Raw genomic sequence first — 20,282 nt, 5'->3', positions numbered from 1 at the left:
ACAATATCATTTTAAACTCTCACGGCTGCCACGCCCCCGTCATGTAATCGCAAATTTTCACAATATCATTTTAAACTGTTACTAACCGCGGCTGCCGTGCCCCGTCATCTGGTCGCAAATATAAATATATATTTCCTTCGGCGGGAGGAAACCTTCAGTCGAAGAGGGCAAACAGGGAGTTGCCCAAGCAACACTCCTGTGCACGTCCCTGCACATCATATTCTTTATCGATCATACTGATTCTGCTGTTGAGGTTTGTCACTACGATGTTATTTCATCTGAGAATACTGGCTCCTTATTTTCCAAGGCCGCCACATCTTTGTGAATGCCAATCTGTCTGACCTGGCGGTGGGTTTGATCCTGTTGGCTCTCTCGCTGCTGGTGCTCTGTTCCTGCCTCATCATCATTGTCAAGCTTCTCAACTCCATGCTGAAGGGCCAGGTAGCCATGGTGATCAAAAAGATCTTGAACACAGGTAGGACCTTAGACCCATTCTGCATGTTAATGTGACGTTTGGTCAGATGAAGTCTATACTGTTTTTACTTATTATTTATTTTACTTATTAAAAACCTTTTCATTCAGAGAGGCGTTTCCTACCTTTTAAAAAAAGTATAATTTTTAAACTGTGCTTTTGTTATGAGCTGTTTTTAACTATGTAGCACTCTGAGATTCTGCTTGAATGTAGAGTGCACTATAAATAAAATGAATTATTATTATTATTATTATTATTAAATGATGAATGGAGATAACTGCCAGATGAACATGTTAGCATGTTTATATAGCTGTTTGTCTGACAACGCACACACACACACACACACAACATACAGTCAAACACACACACACACACACACACACAACATACAGTCAAACACACACATACACACACGCATGCTCTCATACACGCATGCTCTCACACATGCATACACAACATATAGGGGAAATGTACAAGCTGCTAGGAGGGTAGAAAAAAACTGTGAGAATAATCTTCAAGAAAACAAAGACAAACTCCACACAATACCAAGCTTTTACAAAGACACTTTGTCACGTGTTCAGTGTGTTGGAATTGTTCATTTGGATATCATTTTCATTCATTTATCATTTTATAATCATATAAAAGGAGATTCAAAAGCTTTTAAAGGCTAGACACCAAAGCATTGTATTAATTTTATCTGGCACTATTTATTTCTCTGTAACTTGCACTATTTTTACTATTTCTCTTTTAAACAGTTTTAAGGGTTTTATGACTTGTATTACTTTTATTCCTTTTATCATGATTTTAGTAATCCAAGAAGCCTATCAGAACACCAGGTTCTGATACGATGTTGATCATTTTGTATTTATCTGTCCACAGACTTCCCGTTCCCCTTTGGGTGGGTCACAGGCTACATAGCCATCTTGGTTGGAGCAGGCATGACCTTCATCGTCCAGAGCAGCTCTGTGTTCACATCTGCCATCACCCCACTAGTTGGTCAGTCCTCGATGGTACTCCAAGGAGTTTACACAACCATCTTATCTCGTATCCATACATCCCTTTGTTTCCGCTGTCTTATGTGCACCTTGCCCCCAACATGATGTTCTCCCGTGCTATTGGCATGCCCACCATGTAGGCACACAGTAGTTTGGTTTATCTTATGTTTATTCATGCCAATAGGCCTTTCGTGTTATCTTAATTTTAGTGTTAGATAATCAGTCCATGCTGCCTACGGCAGTGCAACTTATTTCTGAGTTTCTTGTTGTATCTGTTGAACTTCAGTTTAAAGATAAGGTGTTTATTGTATAATTGGGTTATTACTTATTGGCGACGTCTCCTTTTAGGAATTGGAGTCATCAGTATTGAGAGAGCATATCCTCTGTCATTGGGTTCAAACATTGGAACAACAACCACAGCCATTTTAGCAGCTATGGCCAGTCCTGGGGAAACACTAGCAAACTCACTGCAGGTTGGTTGCACACACTCACGGACGCACACGTAAAGACATAACCGTCTTTAGTGGACTGTTATGGAGCCATACACCTACATACCTGAAAGCAGGTATATGAAACTGCATATTCTTCATAAAGAAATCATAAAATGAAATCACCAATCAGTAGATATTTTTGTGTGTGAATGAATCCCCTACAGCATTACTTCATAAATAGCACCAACTGCCAAAATGGACTATATGTCCCCCATCATGGGGTGACATACCGACACAAACATATAACCTATACACTTACAGCGCCCCTTCTCTCTCTCTCTCTCTCTCTCTCTCTCTCTCTCTCTCTCTCTCTCTCTCTCTCTCTCTCTCTCTCTCTCTCTCTCCTGTTCCCTTCAGATTGCTCTTGTGCATTTCCTGTTTAACATCTCAGGCATACTGCTGTGGTACCCAATACCCTTCACCCGGGTGCCCATCCGGCTGGCCAAGGCACTGGGGAACGTAACGGCGCAGTACCGCTGGTTCGCCGGCGTCTACATCCTCTCCTGCTTCTTTTTCATCCCGCTGTTCGTCTTCAGCCTCTCGCTGGCCGGCTGGCAGGTCCTGGTCGGGGTGCTCGTTCCAATCGTGGTGCTCCTCCTCTTTGCCATCGTGGTGAACGTGCTCCAGGCGCGGCGGCCGCAGTGGCTGCCGTCATGCCTGCGCTCCTGGGACTTCCTGCCGCTCTGGATGCACTCCCTGGAGCCCTGGGACCACGTGGTGTCCTGGATGCTGGGTCACTGCTGCTGCTGCTGCAAGTGCTGTCAGCTGAAATCGCCTGACGAGGAGGAGGAGGAGGCGGTGGTGAAGGAAGGGAAGGGCGTTCACCCTCTGGACAACCCTGTGATGAACGGCAAGGACGATGCCCCCATCGTCATGAGAGCCACATCTCTGTAAAAGACACATGTGTTGTACGTTGATCATTTATAACTGGGCTGTAATGACTTTATATTGTCATATATGGTTGGTTGTACTGCATCATTTTAAATGATAAATAGTGTTGTAAAGTGCCTGTCCTGGTGAACTAAACTAAAATGCCATCAGTGCGAAACTGAAAGATAATTAACAGTGCCATGGGATATTCCTGTGTTCATGTCAGAAGGATGTGTTTGAATACACTGCAACATTACAGAATACCATATATCAGTCTCAGCTGGACTTGTGCCCATATTGCGTGGGCAGTACATCATGTATTTTTAACTAAATTGTTTAACATTAGAATGGAATATGAAGCACTTATAACAATATCCTCTTATCAATGTCTTTTATAATAGATTAAATATATTGTAAATAAGTAAGCATAAAACCAATACATGATATACACTGAACTTGAGAAGTAGGAGTAATTATGGTAAACCTTTGCCATTGATAACTTGTTTATAATTAGTTATTTCAGATATTAATTTATTTAACAATGCAATATTTCTGTCAGTGCATTGTTTCATATTTATGTACTCTTCTGGGAAGGGTAAAGCAAATAAAACCTTACTGAACATGCCATATATTATTGGGTTTTTTCTGTGTGTGTTTTATGTGCTACCTATATATGCTAATGCTACTCTGAATAAAATCCTCAACTTCATTTTGGTGTCTATGTGAGGGTTAGAATAACACAAAGCTGTGGTTCCCAGTAGCTGTCCACCACATAGTCTTGTTCATGGGGCAAGTATAAAACCTTATAAAAATGTATAAAAACAGTTTTTACACCATATCTAAAAAAAATCCCAGTTTCCATGTTAGCTAGCATTTACCAGTATGTTGTTCTGCTGTTGGTGTTGTGGTTTTCTGTCAGGTCAACATAGACAATAATAACATAATATGTATTTAAAGCTGCTATAAAAAGTACTTTGTGTGATACTTCACTACTAAAACCAAACTAGCTGCTTGTACAAATGTTTTCCTATTATACATTATACTGTATATATAAATATAAATCCATCCATATACCAGCTGTGCAAGTAGTTGTAGTTTTCTATCCTTGTCTGCCATTGGCATGTGAAAAACTGCCCTTTAACAGGAAGAAACCTTGAGCAGAACCTGAGTTCAGGGGGGGGGGGGGGGGGGGGGGCATCTGCTTGGGGCTGGACGGGTGGAGAGATAGTAAAGGGAGAAGGGAACAGAGGAGAGAAGGAGAAGAGTGAGCCAAGAGCAAGCAGATGGATCAGATTCATACAGAAATCAGAGGATAGAACAAATTGGCACACATGCAGCACGTGTACATGACACATACATGATTCCATGAAACGTGAGAGAAGGTTTATACCTGAAATATACAGAAGAAATAGTTACTCTTTTGGTGACTAAGCCTGGCAGAATACCAGGATAATGCATATCTAACAAGGCAAGGACAACTAGGGAAAACAACACAAGGAAATTCATTTTCATGTTTCACTTTGTTATAATTGTTCTCCTCCACTACAACATAAAGAGATTTTAGTGGGGTCGATGTCTATAATGTCAGACTCAACATAATGTTTCCATACATTTTCCATGGTATTGGCAGAAATAACATAGATGATTTTTTTCTTACTGTAGCTCTTCCTATTGCTATAGACACACAGCTCAGATTGGGGGTGAGAGGGTTTTGCTGTGCACCACGTGCAACTCTAGGGCACTCTCTGTCACTGTCATTGATTCAGGTATTGATGAATAATCTCATGTTCATGGTGCAACTCCTGACCCTCATGTGTTACACATCAATATAGAGGCAGTGGTAAATGTGTTTCCTTTAACCCTTTCAACACATAAATCACTGAAAATAAAAATCTGAAAAGTATTTTACAAATTGCCTAATGAGATGCACAACCCCCCTTGACCACCACGGCCACCCGGCTATACAAGCTATATTAAAGTTAATCATTCCTCTCTTCAGCTGTCTCCATATCAGCATTTTCATTGATCACACACACACGTTAGTGTGTGACGTTTATGGCTGCCATAGAGGTATAGTGCACTTTGACAAATAACCTCTTCCTCAGGACATTTAGGACCCTGCTGTAAGACAGTTACTGTGAATACAAATGTATAGAGACCGTCAGAGGTGATTAATATCCTTATATAGTTCCCACTATCTTTATGGCCGTTATCTTAGTCCCACTAGAAAATAGCTGTGTCCAAAGTATTAGAGGGATGGGCAGGGGGCAACAGCCAGCTCTGTAGTAACAGCTTGCAACACTAATACCTTCATGTGGATGAGGATCAATAGAATACTGTTGGCACTGAGGCAATAAAGGGTTATTAGCCAGCTAGCTATGTTCTTTTAATAGATAAATACTTGCTCATTACTGATGTACAGAATGTCTGACACAAGAGAACATGACAGAGAACATTGACAGCATGTCTTGAGTAGATTGTCAATCAAGATTTTGAGTGTCATTGTCATTGAAGTGTCAATCACTGTTTTCAATGGACTTTGAACACAATGTATTTGTTGTGTTTGCCTGACATCTTTACACGTGAACACTATGTGTCAGTCGTGTTTTTAACCATCACCTTATATATGATATTACCTTTTATTATACGGCTCTTCAGAACGTTCCAAAAAGTACCGTTGATTTGAATGGGCCATTCCTACGTCATACCCATACATTAATTCCTGCTAACAGACCTCTGCCAAAGATAATCACCGCTGTCATTGGCAACGGGTTTTGTACTTCTAATTCACATCTTTCATATCATTCCGCCAGAAGTCCAGTCATTTTAACGCAACAGTAGAGTAATTTGAAGTCAGCAAGTAATGGGTTGCTATGCAACACCTGAAACTTCAAAGTTCTATTTGCTTGAAGAACTATATTTATTTCTAAACGGGACACATGAAACGGCACCTAAATCATTAAAAAGAGGTATGTTGGAGGAATGTCTTCTATCGTTTTTGGCAAGTACCCGTATAATAAGCGGGATAATGTATTGTCCGTCGGTCATTCTCCAAAAATAATTCCCTTCAGGACGAAACAACACCCTCCGCTGCGCGTCGGGGTGTTGTTCGCCCCGTCGGGAATTATTTTTGTAGAATGACCTCCGGACAATTCATTATCCCTTACGCAATTTATAGACATGAGTGCAACTATGATTGACCCGCAGGTATCTCTTGGTCAGGGAATAAGAGTGACATTTAAGCGTCTTTGAGAACTTTGAAAAGAGCTATATAAATGTGATAGATTATTATTATGTAAAATATGTACAGCCACAGTAATCATTTTTAGTGGAACTGCAGCATGTATTCATTGAGCATTGGGTATGTTTACTTCTTGAGCTGAATTTGAATGTGGTAACATGGCATCAAATGTTACACCCAGGATGCTGCGCTCTTCTAGTGAGCGTCGTCTGACACTGCCGCCTGTGCACGGCAATCCAGACTATTCTCATTCGTAGTTCCATGTTGGTGGAACAAACTGCCTAGCACTACCAGAGCAGGGTGTCCCTCTCAACCTTCAAGAAGCTCTTGAAAACCCAACTCTTCAGAGAGCACCTCCCTTCCTAACTGGCACCTTGGCTTAACTTGCACTTAAGCATTGACAGACCCGCACTTCCTTTTCATTCTATGTTGTTTTCTATTTTCTTTAAAAGCAGTATTTATTGTTACACCAGGTTTTGCTCTTAGCTTGACTGTTCTCTCCCTTGTACGTCGCTTTGGAAGCATCTGCTAATTGACTACATGTAAATGTAGTTAATACATTCCAAATGTATTATCTGCATCTTTTAAAATGTAGCTTCAGATGCCTTTGTTTGCCATTAAGCAATATTGCTATGACATATGTGACATCAAGATCACAAAGATTCCACAGGAACAGGAGATTAGATTTTAGGGATAAGTGATCCGGGATTTTCTCATAAATAAAATAAAACAACCAAAAGTGAGTGAGTGAGATTTTCTTAAAACCATCTAGTCTGTATCATTCAATCCCATGTTCCAAGATAATTCAATCTCAAATTCCAAAAGAACAGATTAACTTCAACACAGACTAAGTTTTCTGTGTGGGACACTTGGGTGATTAAAACAAACCATCAAAATCAAGTGAGACAAACTGCTTGCTTGCCATATTTCTTTTCGTTCTTATTTACACTATAACACCTAAAAACTCCCAACCAGTCATGGTTAAAGCAACACTATGTAATAAAACTACCTTAAAATAACAACTTGAAAAACATTGTGCCGCTACAATTACTTTTAATATGGAGAATGGCCTCTTCGCCATTGCCATCGGGGGTCTGTAGGGAAATGACTGCGGTCTGTAGGATTTCTGGAGCCGCCCGGTGCTTTCTGTCTGCGCATGCGCGACTAGGATCAATTCAGAGCTAGACATCTTTCTGGTGGATTAGTAAGTAGTTTATTTGCTGTCCTGCTTTGTCTTGTCTTGCACTTGCTTGATGTTTGACTGTGAGCAAAGTTTTTGACTCACTAGTTTGTCATAAACAAGGAAAGCAAATTTCAACAGGTTTCGCCGCTAGGGGGAGCTCCAAGCCAAAAACTCCTTAGTGCTGCTTAAAGTTACTCAAATATGAGTTTCTGAATTGAGTCCCTTCTTATCAGCACATACGTCTGTGCATGACACACACACACACACATTGCAAAAATGTATTCAAAGAATTCAGCCAAAATCACTCACACAATGTCTGAAAAGTCTGATTTAATAGTCACAATAACATAATAACATTACCTTGTGAAGCTCATTTGTGGTCATGAGAACGAGCTTGAAAAAGAGGATTGTGATCCTCATGCAATTCCATTAGTTCACATCCTCGATCATGAGGACCAACTATGCCAAAGAATGACCTGGAATGGTCTTTCTGAGATCTCGTTTTTTGTTTTTCACCAGAATCATACATTTGATATCAAAATAACAGTATAGCTTGTATGTATGGCTAAGAAGTCTGGAGCGGTTATACAATAGTCCAAAAATCCCGGAACCTGAGGTGTTTATATCTTTTGATTTATGTTGGTCAAAGGCCATGCAAGGGAAACTTCCACGTATGAGGCTGTAATCTTTTCATCATGTATCGGTTCTTCCCCTTTCACCTCCTTTGATCTTGCCCTACTATGAATATGGGTTCCCTCACAATCCCACTTCTTTGAAAGCAGTCTAATTCGAATCATGTTCAGACCTTTTGCTTAATCATTCTTGGAAAGCATAATTAAACCTTTGACCAGATAAAGCTACGTATAATAATAATATAAAAGGGAGTGGTTAATTATTATTTCTAAATAGGAAAGATATGGTTCCTTTAAGATATGGAAAGATATGGTTCCTTTAAACAATTATCATATATATTCCTGGGACAAAATTATGATATAGCACTGTTTCATGGACCGTATGTAAACGGAATTATAGCTGTAATTTTTCTGGCTGTTAAATCTATACCTCTGAATTATTTCATTAATTTACAGTGCCAAAGTGTACGCCAATTTTGAGTTCTTCTACTAAGAGGGAGAAGAAAAAGAACAAAAGAAAGAAAGAAACCAATAAAAAGCAGAAAGAAGAAAACAAGCAAGCAAGCTTGATAACAGATCAATAGTGTCCTCTAGTGGCAGTATAGAAGCAAGCTTGATAACAGATCAATAGTGTCCTCTAGTGGCAGTATAGAAGCAAGCTTGATAACAGATCAATAGTGTCCTCTAGTGGCAGCATAGAAGCACTGGCATATGAAAGTGACTCTATGGCAGAGGTGGTGTGGGCACAAGCACTCTGAAATCCACCTCTGCATTTAACCCATCCAGGGAAGTGACACACACAGCGAAGTGCAGTTACACACTAACCTGGCTGGAGCAGTGAGCTGCCTTTGGCAGCGCCCGGGGAGCAGTGATCGGGGTTAGGTGCCTTGTTCAAGGGCACTTCAGCCGTGGATGTGGGCATGGGAGAGCAGTGGTCTACCACTGGTCAGGGATCGAACCAGTCACCCTACGGTTTCCGGCCTGAAACCCTAACCAGTAGGCCACGGCTTTATTTACCCGAGCGTAGCATGTAAGAGAAAGAAACACACACACACACACACACACACTTGAAGCAAAGAACCACAACATAAACCGTGTAGAGAACTTTAGAAAGCACTTTAGCAACAGAGGGAATTGAGGAAATCCATGGCATATTCCATGGAAACTTAAGAATTGGAATGCTGTCTACTTAGCTTTCAATGTGTGAAGCCTCTTACTTATGCCATAGGCGGCTGGCTGTGCGTAACGACAAGGAGATGAACAAGCTGCTCAGCGAAGTCAACATCACACAGGGTGGTATGCTGCCCAACATCCAGGCTGTGATGCTGCAAGAAGTCCAAGTAAAATCATTGTCACCCAGTAAACCAGGTGTTTAAAAGTTTAATTTCTTTGTGCATGTCATTTATTTGCTGTTAAACACTTTAAGTTGCATTGTTTTGTATGAAAAGAGTGTTATTATTATTAGTATTATTATGCAGCGGACAAAACTAAATCCAGGTAGCTAATACAGTTAAAGGGAAACTGCCATGTAAATGTATTTTAACAATTCACCGGATCGGTTGATTGACAGGCCAAGGGTCTTAAGGGTTTCACACAACCAGTAGAGGGGACCACACAGAATGTCTTAGAAAGTTCCACATCTCAAGTCACCACACACATAGGCTATCAGCTCCAACACACCTTTTTCCTATAGTCACTAACAATCACTCTAAAATTGTGAAATAAAAAAACGCAAAACAATACAAAACAGTTTTTAAAGGTATTCTGTGCATTTGAGCATGGATTTAGATACGCACAAAGGATTATCTAGGACCTTGGCTACTAGATCTGCTCCCATGACCTTGAGTGCCCAATAAACTTATAATCAAATGCTTTATGGGAAAATCAACATTCAAGTTTGTGTTTTAAATTAACATTTAATTTGTGGAATGTGTGTTTTCTAATGGTTTCCTTCCAAGAGCTACTGTGTTATATTGCAATCTCGCGATGGCATAGGGAAGAGTCCTATGGTTGTCTATTGTGAGAGTTTTTCTTCTCTCGCGTGTTTTTCTAACTTTCCCACGCAAGTCTGCCCCCATGTCCGTCTCACCAAAGATTAGGCCTCACCCTCTTACCACCCCCCTTCAGGCTACTCAGTTCAACTGTTTGCTTTAGAGAGGCGAATCTCGCGATTGTTGAACTTTTTGGAGAGTTTATGGAAGATGGCGCCTGTTGTGACAGAGTAAGTAGTGAAATTCAAAGCGAAAAGAAATTAAAGTATAAGTTGAAATAAATAAAAGTTACAATGGATTATGTGCCGAAGTTTAACCAGTGCAGACAATACCTTGCGTTGTCCGAGCGTGTTGGTTTACGTACTGGAAATATGATTTCGGTGAGACCGATTTTAGTAAAAACAACAATGAACTGCCTACTCCATGAATATATTCGTGCAAGTTTGCTAGCTAGCTTGCTAAATCGTTAGCGCTCCAAGTCGCTGAGCAAGTTAGCCAAGCTGGTTAGCCTACTACGATTTATTCGAGTATTTTCTCACGTTTGTTTATAAGGAGCATTTGTCAGATACCCGCTTCTTCAACTAATGTTAGCAACCCTTTTCTGATTGCAAGAAATCCACCTCCGATAACGTCACTTTTAACATCAAATGACAGAAATTTGGAATGATTGCATATAACGTTAAAGTTATTCCAGCTGCTAGATAACGTCAGTTTTATTAACACATAACATAGAAGAACGTGTATCGTTAGCGGTGAATAGATGGTTAACATAGATAACATAGTAAGTTACATTTCTCAGACTGAGCTGTTTGTTTGTGAGTATGTTAACCATAGCTGGCTATCAAGACAAACGTGTTACTACCGCCAACAAGCTAGCTGGCACTTTGTGAGTAAATGTTATTTCTGAACTTATTAAGTTAAGCACATAGAGGTGAAATAGTTAGCTTGATGGCTTTCCAAGTGATAACCTAACATCCTAGGTAGCCTAACCAAGTATTGAAAGTATTGTTGCTATTTTCCGTTTTTCCGTCTGGTGACCTGATCTTTGAGTACCACTGTAGGCTCTCTGTTTATGCCTTTACCTTGACGTTACTTTACGTGTTTAACAAAAACCGGTTCGATTAAGTATAGGTTGACTAATTCACCTGAAAATGTGGCATCTGGGGTTATTTAAAATAACATGACCGCCTGGTGTTTGTCCTGGTGTTTGCACTACTACATACAAATTAATTACAGCTATTTTAAACGTCTTCATCGTGTCTAAGGTGGTCGTGGGATTGCACAATTTGTCGTGGTATTACACAATTTGTTGTTAACGTCAAGTTTCAATTTACAGGAAATTTGGGGAGTTACCTCAGCCAAAGCGTCTAACGAGGTAAGAACCGTTTCCTGCATTGTTAGATCTTCTTCCTATACTGTTTGTAATTTGTGGCGATTTGAAATGGAGAAATGTTTTGTTTAACAACCCCCATCCCTCAACAGGGAAGCAATGCGCAATTATTTGAAAGAGCGGGGGGATCAGACGGTGCTCATACTGCATGCTAAAGTTGCACAGAAATCCTATGGAAACGAAAAAAGGTGCGTTGTTGTTAAGGCATCTATGTAAACGTGCACATCTTTTAGTGGCATATCTAACAGCAACACCCCTTTATTCATTCGGACACCAGGGGTTTATTTGAGTATGTCATTCCCCACGCCTGTGCAGGTTCTTTTGCCCTCCTCCGTGTGTGTATCTGATGGGCTGCGGCTGGAAGAAGAAGAAGGAGCAGATGGAGAGGGAGGGCTGCTCAGAACAAGAGTCACAGCCTTGTGCCTTCATTGGCATTGGCAACAGTGAGCAGGAGATGCAGCAACTCAACCTAGAGGGGAAGGTAAAACAAACAAAAGTCATTATCACATAAGAAGAAACAGAAAGAATATACAAATACTGAAAGTGTCTGTCTCCACCTTCCCTACAGAACTTCTGCACCGCAAAGACTCTGTACATATCGGATTCTGATAAGAGGAAACACTTCATGCTTTCTGTGAAAATGTTCTATGGGAACAGTGCGGACATAGGAGTCTTCCTCAGCAAGAGAATCAAGGTCATCTCCAAGCCCTCAAAGAAGAAGCAGTCCCTTAAGAACGCAGACTGTGAGTAGTCTCACAATTGGGTCTATAGGGACTCATGACGGGTAACCCAATTGGATCCTTTTGTCTTTCTTCATGTCGCTCTCAGAATACTTGTTATCAGCAATGGGTATTCTAAAAGAGCTAATGTTTTAATGAGTGGTATGTGTGTTTTGGGTGTGATGATGTTTTTACTTTTGTAAATTTAGATGGGGATTTTATCATGAGTTAGATAATTGCTGATATTTGTCTACCTTTGCATTACAAAATGTCGAAAGTAACTTTGGTCATGACTAGGAAATACATAGGGAGAAGACTAAAGCTTTCATCCTCCGTAGGCTGTTGATGATGTGTGTTTTGTACTCTCTCATCTGTGTGACCCTTTAATCTAGCCACTCAGTCGGTAGAGGATGGGTCTAGCCTTACTCTCTGTAAAAGTTCAGAAAAAGTACAAATGCTGAAATATATGTGGCCCCACTCCAGTGTAAACATACCAGCAAAATGAGCCTTGACATTGTTGATAAATTCACATGCTAAAACCTTTCTTCTTAGTGAGAGAGGAGTCTTTTGGTCTCCAGAAAGGGGGTTCAGGTGAGGTTTTGTTCTCAGCAGTGGTTTCCCATGAGTACACCGTGCTGTTGCACGGTCTCACCTCTTGACCTTCTGTGCCCCTTCCAGTGTGCATTGCATCGGGGACCAAGGTGGCGCTGTTCAACCGGCTACGCTCTCAGACGGTCAGCACACGTTACCTGCACGTGGAGGGTGGCAACTTCCATGCCAGCTCACAGCAGTGGGGCGCCTTCTTCATCCACCTCTGTGAGTGAACGTCTGTTCCCGTACCTGGGCTGTTGTCTAGGCGCTTTCGTCCTCTAAGCTAAAATAACAGAAATTAACTTTAACGTTACCTTGTCTAACTCTTTTTGTGTCTTCACTCCCCTATTTCTCCGTGTAGTGGATGATGAGGAATCTGAGGGAGAGGAGTTCACCGTGAGGGACGGTTACATCCACTATGGTCAGACAGTTAAGCTGGTGTGCTCAGTCACTGGCATGGCTTTACCGCGGCTGGTAGGTCTCAGCGATGCCATCCTCCAACATGCTGCCAATACTCACCCCTGGGACTATTACATGTGGTAGACCTAGTGAATTATATGTCATGGAAAACCTCTGTACTGAAGGTGCAATCAAAAGTAGTTCTGGGCTATAGCGCAACACCATTGGCCACAAATGACTCGTATGCATGTATGTATATGCATGTGTCAATCGTGTTTTTTGCACAAACGCATACATCTGAGTTGAGTTGTCATCATAAATGCAGATTTGATTACATTTGCCCTATCAGGATGCCTGTGCTGGTGTCAACTGTGAACTATTAAAGTGTAATCCTGTGTCTAACCTTTGTGAACGGATATGTGCCCAGGTCATCCGTAAAGTAGACAAACAAACGGCCCTGATGGATGCAGATGACCCTGTGTCGCAACTGCACAAGTGTGCTTTCTACCTGAAGGACACCGAGAGGATGTACCTGTGTCTTTCTCAGGAACGCATCATTCAGTTCCAGGTCCGTGCTCTTTTCCCATGCCACCTTGCCTGCCATCCACAAATGTGTCTTAGGACTTATGATCCATCATATTCACAGTTCAGCTTGTTGTTAGGCAGGAAGTGACATTACACTTGCTCAAAAAAAAGCCACTTTTCAGTATTGAGATGATGTCATGTGACTCTGCTGGGGTCTAGATATTAGCCAAGTTAATGAAATGTATCAGATTTATTAGATTACAGTTTTCTCCCATTCCTGTCATATGAACATAAGTCTGTAAATAATACGCTGAAAACCACACCGTGGGTTTCAGAACAGAACCACTACAACCCCTGTGCCCAGAAACCTCAATGTCTAGAACGAGTCATTGCAGGTTCTTTTTATTCTATGTGTCCTATGTAGGTCCTTATTCTACGTAGGTGATTAACCTTTAATGACACCAGATTTGTCCTATTTGTGCATGTTATCGATAAATGTCAGCAACTCAGTGATCGTGTACTGACTTTTTATGATTGGTTTGTCTGAAGAACATATTTCTCTGGTGTATTGGCTTAAGCCCACAACAGGCCATGACCAAAAATATCTACTTACAACTGTCCCTACCTTTCCAGGCAACCCCTTGCCCCAAAGAGACAAACAAAGAAATGATCAATGATGGAGCGTCGTGGACAATCATCAGCACAGACAAAGCAGAGTATACCTTCTATGAAGGCATGGGCCCTGTTCCCACATCAGTTACCCCCGTGCCCGTGGTGGAGAGCTTACAGGTAGGCCTCTGCTCATGTGCTTCCCTGCTACAGTGTTAAGAGGGAGGGTATGGGAACTTAATGTTTGTTTCTACATTATTTTGTTGGTGTGGCGTCAAGCTTTGGAAATGTCCCGTCTGATGTAATCTTTTTTTTACACACAGTCGTAATAATGTCAGTACATTTTGCTGGCATTTCATGAAGGTGTGTGTGTGATTGTTAATGGTAATGTAATCTATTGCAGCTGAATGGAGGAGGAGATGTAGCCATGCTGGAGATAACTGGTCAGAACTTCACTCCGCAGCTTCGCGTCTGGTTCGGGGATGTGGAGGCCGACACCATGTACAGGTGAGCTGCTCAGTCTCACTCATGTTCAGCAACCTGCATAACGTCCCCACCACCATGGCTCACACTGCTCTGAGTACACACGGCAAAGGAACAATTTTGGTGGGACTGAGATCCAAAACAAGTGTGTTCTGTCTCACACGCACACACACACACACAAAATGGAATTCTCCATCTTGCAGTTTTATTATCGAAACTTGACTTGTATTTGTGTACGGAGAATTCCCTCTTTCAAATTTGAAAACACCAACCATGGCATTTTTTAATGAGGGAAAATTGACTCATTAGTTTAATCGGCACATTGTTACTAATTCACCTCTCTAAACAAGTTACTTTGTCTTTTGTTTGTCTGTCTGTCTGTCTGTGTGTGTGTGTGTGTGTGTGTGTGTGTGTGTGTGTGTGTGTGTGTGTGTGTGTGTGTGTGTGTGTCTTCACAGGTGCGGGGAGAGTGTCCTGTGTGTGGTCCCTGACATCTCTGCCTTCCGCGAGGGCTGGCGGTGGGTGCGCCAGCCGGTGCAGGTGCCCGTGACCCTGGTGCGAAACGACGGCATCATCTACTCCACCGCTCTGACCTTCACCTACACGCCCGAGCCGGGCCCCCGGCCCCACTGCGGCGCAGCCGGGGCCATCCTAAGGGCCAGCAGCAGCTCGTCTTCCTCACCCTCCTCCTCATCTTCATCTAGCCTTATGCTGCCCTCCAGTTCAGACGGCCAGGCAGGCTACGTCACAGGCAGCATCTCCTCGTCCAACTCAGCCATGTCTATATCCTAAGGCTTCAGTGGGAGAGCATTGTTTGTATGTGTGTGTCTGTCTGTGTGTGCGTGTGTGTGTCTGTGTGTGTGTGTGTGTGTGTCTGCGCTCACGTGCGTGCGCATTTGCGTGCCCAGTAGTGGGAGAGGCAAGGGGAGCGCATTCAGCAAAGACAGGCTGAGGCCAGCCCAGCTAAAAACTACACTAAGCTCATGAAAAAACTACACTTCTGTGTTTGGTGAAGGGGCATTGTTCTGGGAGAGGGAGCGAGCGAGCGAGAGAGAAAGAGAGAGAGAGAGAGAGAGAGAGGCTAACGGTTGTAGCGGAACCAGTTCAGAGACTCTGCAGAGCACTCCTGCTGCTTCCTCCTTCCCTTCTCTCGTCTCGTCCTCTCCTCTCCTCTCCTCTCCTCTCCACTTCTCTCATTCTGTTGCAAAGGTCTTACTGCAGTCCTGTGCTCCTTAGTGAAGAGGCTTCCGCCTCCAACGGCTCCATCACACAAGGCCTTAAGACAAACCTACTTGATGGTGAAAGCTCTAAACAAACTTTGTATTTCTAGTCAGACACCTGGAAATGGTGATGCAAAAAGTGCCCTGAGAACTGAGAAACAGATTTTTACGGACCAAGCAATACTTTTGTTATTATTATTGTTATTTTTATTGATATTATATATTTTATAAGCTTTAGCTAAGGTACATTTTCATTCATCCTCTCTGTTTTTTTATAACCATTAGTAATACTTTGTTACCAATTTTGTTTTATTTTTCGTTTTATAAGATCTGTTGTGACCTTGACCTCAAAAGGCTTTGGAGGCAGAGCATAGGTTTGGACTGCCTTCACTTATCTAGGTGAGACAGCTCAATCCTCTTGGCCTTTTGCCGGATCTTTTTATTTTTTTTCAGAAGATTTCATTTCGTACATTTTTCTTCACTGGTTTTGATTGAAACCGGGATGCTGTTAATGTGCATTAGGGATGTGAGGGCCTGTGGTTCTTGTCCTGTGTGTTTTGAAGACACGGAGTCCTGACACATGAAAGCTTTAACAGTTGCTGTAGGTCCTTGGGCAGAAACACGTATCATTTGTAACACAAACTGTTGGCTTCTTGACCGCAACCAGTCTATTATATCATGTGTGCCTTTTATGACTGTGGTTATGTTGGGAAGTCAAAAGACTTAAATTATATATACAGGTGTCAGTAGGTTAAGACTCAGATACTCAAGATATTAAGCTTTATGACTCAAATATTCAAATTGACCACTACGTCCGGTATATATACATCTGATTTCTACCCTAGGGGTAGTGTATTCATATTGGGGTGCTCACTATGACTTGTGCCCTATCAAACATACAGTAAGTGACCCTATCAAATGGATTGTGTGCTTGCTGGAGAGGTGTGCACTTATTTCACTGCCTTTGTTCAAATTGCCTCTGTCGCGACTTCCTCAGCTGTCCACATCATGTGTGTTTAGACTAAGGGTAGGAAAACATTGTTGACAGGACAATTTCCTACGTTTTGTATTCCATGTTGTTGACCAGTTTTGATACTGGAATTTACTAAATTGCCAGTATGCTGTGCACATGTATGGTCATTCTACAGGTCAAATTTGAAGTGTCAGTATTTTTCTTCCAAAGTGCTCACCCTGTGTTGTTTTGTCTGTTTGGTATGCACATATCTGAAATGTCTATCAGACAGATCCCCATGAGGCCTGTGTCAAGAATATATCGTAGGTCTTAATAGTTACTTTAGGTATTGTGTGCCTAGATGGGTGGAAGATTAATTTTCTTAAAGCTTTCTTAACCAGTATCAGTTTTGTTATCAAATCATGTATTGTATTGATGCACAGAATTTCCAGTTGAATCAAAATATCTAGTCCATGTGTCATACTTATAATGCATAAACTGGATTTTGTGCTTTTTTTCCAAGTCTATCAAGTTCCAGGTTTGGATGAGCACGAGATGCATGTGTGTGTGGCTACAGCATTGGTGCCTCTTTCTCTTTGCCTCCTGTGGATCTGTTTCTAGGACTAGCCTTACTGCCCAATTGTGAACAAACCACACTTCTGTCGCCGGAACATATTCCTTAGGCCCCCCCCCCCCCCCTGAAATATTACTAAACGAATGGACATACGAAATACTTAAGCATTGCTTTAATGACAGTAACATTTCTGGTTTTGGCAGCCATCACAGCTCACAGTGCCTTGGACAGTGGAAACTCTGAACCTTTTTGCCAAATTCTTGTCGGTCCTAGGGGTGATCCTCAGACAGCTGGGGTGCTGGTTTATTCTTGTCAACAATAATGGTGCATTTTGAACATGTAAAAGGGCCAGTCTGACACCATGGGAATGGATCACTAAATACTGTAAAACAAGATGATGTGATAAATACTGCTCCTGTGTCCTGTTTCTTGATGTGAGTGTGTGACTTTACTTATCATGTTTGCAGTTGTGTTTTTTTTCTTTTCTTTTGCAAAGCACTGCTCGCGTTCCTCCATTAGCAGCCTTGAGACACTGAGTAGTGCAGTTAAGTGGACGGCAACTACAGCGCTTCAGCTGCCTCACATACATGCAGTCTGCAGCTTCCATGAGCAACTCCTTTGAGCTTCTGCCAGATCCACTGTTTTCTATTAATGGAACTCTTTGTGAGCCATCAACTGGGATTGGGTTACCTAGAGGTCATAGCTGCGGTCCGGACCTCACCTGCTCTTTTTGTTGTTAGCATGCTTCCTTTCATGCTAGTGTTTTCAAGCCCATATGGTGGGTGAACAACTGTTTTTTTTTTTGTTTTTTTTTACAGTTTGTTTTTAAGTGCCTATTTGTAGTGACACCTGTGGTGTTTATTACAGTGGCTCTGCTTTCCAGCTGGTTCAGGGGTAGGACTGAGTTCATTTTTTTGTCTTAACATTCTACACAAAATAGCCCATAATTGGAACCACCAAGAATCTTCCTGTACCTGGCTGCTCAGCCAAACTGAGCAATCGGGGTAGACAGATCTTTGCCAGGGAAGTCAGAAGGAACCCGAGGCAGCACTCCACCAATCATTTTACATTTAGCAGACGCTTTTGTCCAAACCGACGTACAAGGGAGAGAACAGTCAAGCTAAGCGCAATAAAAAACCTGGTGTAGGCCTACTGTCCCCCCCCCCCCCCCCAAGAAATAGAAAACGACATAGAAAGAAAAGAAGTGTGGGACTATCACTGCTAAAGTGCAAGTTAAGCCAAGGTGCCAGTTAGGGAGGGAGGTGCTCTCTGAAGAGTTGGGTCCAATCAGGCCTTTATGGTAGAGTGGCCGGATGGAAGCCCATACTTTGTAAAAGACACATAACAGCCGCTTGGATTTGCCAAAAAAGCACCTGGAGGACTCAAAACCATGAGAAACAAGATTCTCTGGTCTGATGAAACCAAAATTGATGTTTTTGGAAAGGAAACCAGGCACCGCTCATCACCTGGCTAATACCATCCCTACAGGGAAGCATGGCAGTGGCAGCATCATCACCTGGCTAATACCATCCCTACAGTGAAGCATGGCAGTGGCAGCATCATCACCTGGCTAATACCATCCCTACAGTGAAGCATGGCAGTGGCAGCATCATGATGTGGGGATGTTTTTTAGCAGGCGTAACGGGGTGACTAGTCTGATATGGGGAAAGATGAATGCAACTAAGTACACAGAGATCCTCGAAGAAAACCTGCTCTAGAATGAATGCATGACAATGTGGTGTGGATGGGTAGGTGTAGACAGAGGTTTTTTTTGCAAGTAGATCAGGTGGAGAGACTACAGCAGCCTCCCATAGCCAAGACAATCTAGACTAAGAGAGGAAGAAAAGAGCCAAGGATGATTGTGCAGAGCTCTGGCCCAATATGTGTATAAGTACTTAAGGGTTATGAGGAACAGGGTTTTCACAGCCATCAGCAATAGCGGGCAAAGGCTGCGCTATAAGAGAGAGAAAGATGTGGTGACAACAGTGGTCACAAATCAGTGTGTCATAAATATATTGGCACCTTGTCTCCAGTCTTCCTCCTGCCCAGATTGATGCCCTACAGTTTGCCCCATTTTTCAGAGACGCGTGCCGTGCCCTCTAGGGAGATCTCTACAGTACTACGCAAGGTGACTACAGAAGTTACAGAAGTATTATCTACTATTCCAGTTTCTTTTCTACTATTCCAGATTCTTGCTAATGCCATAAAGGACACTGACATCAGGTCGTATACAGTATGTGCTAAGGGGCCATTCAAAGGTGATCCAATTTAGATCACTTTGGAGCCGTGGAACACTGGCTTATCACATCTATGTCCTTTTTGTCATTGACTGAATGGTCTCCATCTAAAGGCCATAGATTATAAATAGGGGGGACTTGTGGTAGGGATGTCAAAGTTGGAGAGATATTGACTTAACCCCTAATGCAATTCTGTGGTTCTCCTGCAGGGTGTGCCCAAGTGGATACCCCCCCCCCCCCCAGCATGAAGACATTATTACAACAGATGCAAGCCTTCAACCCGCCAGCCAGTCTCGGGTTGATCCTGGAGACGCAGCTGTCACAGTTATTGATGGGCCAAGGTTAGCGTGGATAAACTGGTTCCTGTGGCTGAAAAAAATGAGTTTGATGCGACTGCGCTCATTTGGACCAGGTAATGAATGTCAGAAAGCAGGCGGATTGACTTGTAGAGATCCACAAACTGTTTTTTTCCCTGGATCAAAAGTATCTACAGTTTGCAAAACAATTATTTGGGTGCCAGTACTATAACTATTACAAGCCATGATTTCCTGTAACATGCCATATTTGAACTTCATTCTGAAATTCAAAGATTCACCTTGGGAGGGAGTTTGTACGTACTCATACAATGGTCATTTTTATGTTAGATGAAATGGTAGTTACAGGCCATCTTTAGCATAATATATGCATCTTACAATTTTTGTTTAATGG

General features: G+C 42.2%; 2 protein-coding genes across 2 annotated transcripts in view; both read left to right on the top strand.

Moving 5' to 3' along the window:
* slc34a2a (solute carrier family 34 member 2a) overlaps positions 1-2,852 on the top strand; it is a gene marked incomplete at both ends in the record, with an annotated part of 6,097 nt that extends 3,245 nt beyond the window's left edge. Inside the window, 4 exons of the mRNA XM_080859221.1 lie at positions 308-475; positions 1,352-1,468; positions 1,816-1,940; positions 2,316-2,852. Coding sequence (XP_080715347.1) covers positions 308-475; positions 1,352-1,468; positions 1,816-1,940; positions 2,316-2,852 — 947 coding nt within the window. The remainder of the gene's footprint in view (positions 1-307; positions 476-1,351; positions 1,469-1,815; positions 1,941-2,315) is intronic.
* Positions 2,853-10,085: 7,233 nt separating this feature from the next.
* rbpja (recombination signal binding protein for immunoglobulin kappa J region a) lies at positions 10,086-17,617 on the top strand (the record flags this gene model as incomplete). The annotated part of the gene is made up of 11 exons (XM_080859437.1): positions 10,086-10,105; positions 11,212-11,250; positions 11,358-11,453; positions 11,581-11,746; positions 11,834-12,008; positions 12,663-12,800; positions 12,937-13,049; positions 13,402-13,542; positions 14,133-14,288; positions 14,512-14,615; positions 15,050-17,617. The coding sequence occupies 11 exons, from the start codon at positions 10,086-10,088 to the stop codon at positions 15,381-15,383; spliced, it is 1,482 nt and encodes a 493-aa protein (XP_080715563.1). The 3' UTR covers positions 15,384-17,617.
* Positions 17,618-20,282: the final 2,665 nt, after the last annotated feature.

This window comes from Sprattus sprattus (assembly GCF_963457725.1).
Source record: "Sprattus sprattus genome assembly, chromosome: 20".
Classification (NCBI taxonomy): domain Eukaryota; kingdom Metazoa; phylum Chordata; class Actinopteri; order Clupeiformes; family Clupeidae; genus Sprattus; species Sprattus sprattus.
The sequence above is the reverse complement of the archived record's forward strand: the minus strand, read 5'-3'. Positions and strand labels throughout refer to the sequence as shown.